The 4,593-nt window shown below is 43.4% G+C and overlaps 1 protein-coding gene across 3 annotated transcripts in view; it reads left to right on the top strand.

Annotated features, from left to right (window-relative positions):
* Nucleotides 1-4,593, top strand: part of APOOL (apolipoprotein O-like) — a 123,967-nt gene that overhangs the window by 109,442 nt on the left and 9,932 nt on the right. For all 3 annotated transcript variants that reach the window (XM_006755198.2, XM_015558412.1, XM_015558411.1), the window contains exon 7: nucleotides 4,355-4,468. In XM_006755198.2, coding sequence (XP_006755261.1) covers nucleotides 4,355-4,468 — 114 coding nt within the window. The remainder of the gene's footprint in view (nucleotides 1-4,354; nucleotides 4,469-4,593) is intronic.

Raw genomic sequence — 4,593 nt, 5'->3', positions numbered from 1 at the left:
GCCTGGCCAGCCCTCTTGTGTCTCCTCACTTCCTACCGGTCCCTATGTGGCCTCCATTTTATGTGCTTGGTTATAAGGGTTCTCTCCAGCCAGCCTTCAATTGATTATTCAGGATGATTTATCTGTATTTTAGTTGTAATTCCAAATTGGTCCTGGGAGAATGTCAGTGTAGCTTTCACTTAATCTTTCACCATTTTGGAATCCCCCCTACGAATACTTCTTCTAGAAGCTGCAGTCCTTTGGGATTCAAAATCAGTGATAGAGTGTAGATAGGGGTAGGTGCCATATCATACTATGGTTCTCTCCTTTATCTTGCATTCCCAGTTATCTCTGCCATTTTTTTTTCTTTTTTGCTGCTCAGATTTAGAGTGTTCTGCTACCTTGTTTTCCAAGTCACTGATTTGATCCTCTGTTTCATCCAACCTTCTGTTTATTCCTTCTAGTGAACTTTTCATTTCAGAAACTCTATTCTTCGTTTCTGACTGGTTCTTCTTTATGGTTTTTATGTCCTTTTTCATATTGTTGAAGTTTTCATTAGGTTCCTTGAACATTCTAATAACCATTTTATTTTTAACTCTATATCTGGTAATTCCTTGCCTCCATTTCATTTTTCTTTTTTTTTTTTTTTTGGAGATTTCTCCTGTTCTTTCATTTAGGGGCATGTGTCTTGTGTCCCCATTTTAGCTGCCTCTTTGTGTTTGTTTCTATGTATTAGGCAGATCTTCTGTGTTTCCCACTCTTGGCAAGGTGGCTTTATGTAGTAAGTTTCATTTGGGACCCGTGGCACAGTCTCCTTGATCACCTGAGCTGGGTGCTTCAGGAATTTCCCATGTGTGTGTTTTGTGGGTGCTCCCTTTTTTAATTGAGTCTTGATTGTTATTGGGTCATTTATGCATGGGTTTGACCTTCAGAGTGACTGTTAGGGTTAGCCCCGACCACAGTGTACAAACTGCTGTGCAGGGGCTGACCAAACCAAGTGGAATTTATCTCAGCAGGGGCTGGTGCCTGCTGAAATTTCTTTTCAATATGCCATTTATGAAGCTAATTGGACCCTGCCCCAATGTTGTCTGAAGTTGGTCATTGTCTTACTGTTTCTGGGTCCTCTTGGGAGGGATTCTGGTGCAGATCAGTATCAGTAAACTGCTTATGACTGGCTCTGAGTAGCCTGTTTGATGCTTCAAAGCAGTCCACAGTTTGTGGGTGCCTCGGCTGGGCCTGTGTGTGCATTGAAAGGACCAAGCTGAGTCACCAGGTAGGGGCGAGTTGTGTTCACCAGATTAATAGTGGTTCAAATTCAGTGCTTGGTTTGAGACTACTCAGAAAAGTCACAGGATATACCAAGTCTAGCTGCCACCACCCGGGTGCCATCAGACCTTTGTGGTTGGATAGGGTCTCAGAGTCATCAGGGTGAGTCCTACAGAGTTTATCAGGTCCAAAGAGAACAAGATTTGGCTGTGTAAAGGGAAGGTTCTGCACTGGTTCTATGTGTAAGGGAAAAATTTCCCCCATCCTAAAGCCACAAAACTCAATCTGCCCCAGATTCTGCCAGTAGCCCAAGCTTACCAGGCAGGACTATTGGGAATCATGAGGGTGGAACTAGTAGACCTCCTGTGAGGGAGTGGCGCTGGACAGTCTTGTGCGAAGGTTGGGGTAGTGGCCCCAACCCCAGAGCCACACTATTCAGTCTGTCTCGGATTATTCCTAGAACTCCTGGGGAACCCATGCTCAGCAGGGCAGTGGCCACAGGATTAGAGAGGGTAAAGCCACCCAGAGTCTAAAGTATGGGGCTAGAGTATCTCCTGTGAGGGAGGGTTAGGCACCTGTCAGGTTCACCAGAAAGCGTGCGTAATTGGGCTCCACCTCAAAGCCACAAAACTCACTCACTTACAGCCTGAGTCTGCCCAGACCTCTACACCCCAACCTTGGCAGTTGACACTTCAACAAGGTGATGCTCCACAGGGTGGGGCAACAGAGTGTCCAGAGGCTGGGGCTATGCATTACCCTAGGGCAGTGGTCGGCAAACTGCGTCTCACGAGCCACATGCAGCTCTTTGGCCCCTTGAGTGTGGCTCTTCCACAAAATACAAACTTCTGCACATGGGCCATGAAGTTTCATTCGCACTGTACATGTGTGCCTGCACGTGGTATTTTGTGGAAGAGCCACACTCAAGGGGCCAAAGAGCTGCATGTGGCTCCCGAGCAGCAGTTTGCCAACCACTGCCCTAGGCTGATATCCTAAGGAAGGAAGTGCTTCACCCAAGAGAGATGTTTTCTGTGGTGTGGGAGATAGACTTAGCACAGGCATTCTGGCAGCTCGCCCTTCAGGTCTCTCTCCAGAGCCACAAAACTCAGTCTCTTCCTCACTGGAATCTAGTCTGCTCTGCCCTCCCTCAGCTGGAGCCCAAGGTGAGTGGCTGTGAATGAGATTTCATGCATTGGCCCTTTAAGAGTGCACCTGTGTCTGTAGCAGCTCCGAATTTCCCTGGTGGACATAATCCCCACCAAATTTCACAGCTAGATATATGTGGTTGCCTCTTCCTGGCTCTGGTTCTGTGGGATGGGAAGCCTCGCTTGTGGTTCAGACACCATAATCCTCAGGGGTAACTTTGCAGGTGAGATATCCCTCCAAAATCAGCCCATGCCCATGGGAGCGGGGGGTGAGGGGGACACCCCTTTACATATCTCTGCCCTTTCTGCCTGTTTTGATGTGGCTTCGTCTGTAAATTCTTGGGTATAATACACCTGTTTAGCTATTCTTCAGTTGGCTAGTCAGGTTGATTGTTCTATAAAGTTGTAATTCCAGTTTGGTCCCAGGAGGTGGTGTGTGTGACTCCCATCTACTCTGCCTCCATCTTGGATTGGGCTATATTCCATTTGTTTTAAAACACTGTGTGTGAATGTATATAATCTTATATACTAAAAGTCTAATATGCTAAGTGTCCGGTTGTCTGGTCGTTTGTTCAACCAATCAAAGCGTAATATGCTAATGATATGCTAAGGCCACTCAACCAGTCGCTATGACATGCACTGACCACAAGGGGGCACATGCTCCAACTGGTAGATTAGCTTGCTGCTGGGGTCTGGCTGATCAGGACTGAGTGAAATGGCCCGGACACGCCCTGGAGCCCTTCCATGGTCCCTCCCTGGCTGGCCAACCTTCTGTGTCCCTTCCCAGCCCTGATTGTGCCACCGGTGGGGTCTTTCGGCCTGGCCTGTGCCTTCTTGCAATCCAGGACCCCTCAGAGGATGTCAGAGAGCTGGTTACAGTCCAATCCCGTAGGCTAGGCCGAGGGACCCCACTGGTGCACGAATTCATGCACCAGGCCTGTAGTGTACATATAAGAGTAAAAATTCAGTAAGAATATATGCACAACAATGAACAAAGCTTATGAAACAGAGTACTTTCTTTATACCAGTGTATTGATTTATTGTTCTTAAATGTAGCATGTACTTAGCAAAAGTAATAAAAATATTTCTACTTAATGGTAGAAAACATAGTTTAAAAAAATTTGTTTATAGAAATTGTAATTCTGGATAGCTCCACAAAACATCTTTAAAACTTGAATAATCAATAGCTGTTGAAATTACCTTAACCATAAGGAAAATAAGGATGGAAGAACAGAAAGGAGTCAGATTTTCAGCAGCTTCAGGAATTCAGTCAGCAACCTAGCCTCTGCTTTAGTTTTTGTAGTTCATTTTTTTATTTCATGTTTCTGCAAAAAAAGAGCAGTGTTCTCTGTAGAAATACATTGATGCTTTTTCTTTATGCCTCGAAAAAGCAACAAAAATTTAAACAGAAGCATTAACTTTGTAGCATGTTAAAATCTTATTTTCTCAGTCAGCTGTTTATTATCTCAAACTGTCTTTCCCAAACTCCTCTTAAATTGGCTTTGTTTTAAATTCACAATGTGAATGCTAACTATAAAGTTTTTAAGACTTTCTTTTAGAGCAGTTTTAGGTTTATAATAAAATTAAGGTGAAGGTACAGAGATTTCCAGTACAACTCCTGCTCCCACATATGCATAGTCTCCTCTGATCCCCTGCTAAACTGGTACATTTGTTACAGTTGATGAACCAACATTGACACATAATTATCACCCAAAGTTCATAGTTTACATTAGAATCCACTCTTGGTGTTGTACTAACTATATATATTTTTTAGCCTTTTACATGAGGCAAACAACATTTCATACACGATTTAGAAAATGGGGCTTTGTGTTATATCATCTAGAAATTCATTCATGCATTTTCTGTTGATTCTAACTTGGGTGTTAATACAAAATACCTGACATATTTTTAATACTTATTTTAACTCTTAAAAATAGGTCATTTGTCTCACTTTTTGTTTTAATTAGGTCACTGGGAAAAAGGCATATGCTACAAGTCAGAAAATGTATGAAGCAGTTAAATCATTGTGGACAAAAGACAACAAAAAAGAGTCACTTCCTGAACCTAAAGAAAAAATTAAGGTTGAGTTTAAAGGGACCAAACAGTTTTGTTTGGGTGGGTGTTGGCTTGTACTGGGAGTCCTGGACAGAGGTCAAGAACAGAATTAGAAAAAGATGAAGGAACATAATACCTTTGCATGCTATAC

This window comes from Myotis davidii, unplaced genomic scaffold, assembly GCF_000327345.1.
Source record: "Myotis davidii unplaced genomic scaffold, ASM32734v1 scaffold652, whole genome shotgun sequence".
Lineage (NCBI taxonomy): Eukaryota > Metazoa > Chordata > Mammalia > Chiroptera > Vespertilionidae > Myotis > Myotis davidii.
Note: the sequence above shows the minus strand (reverse complement) of the source record. Positions and strands in the feature narration are given on the sequence as shown.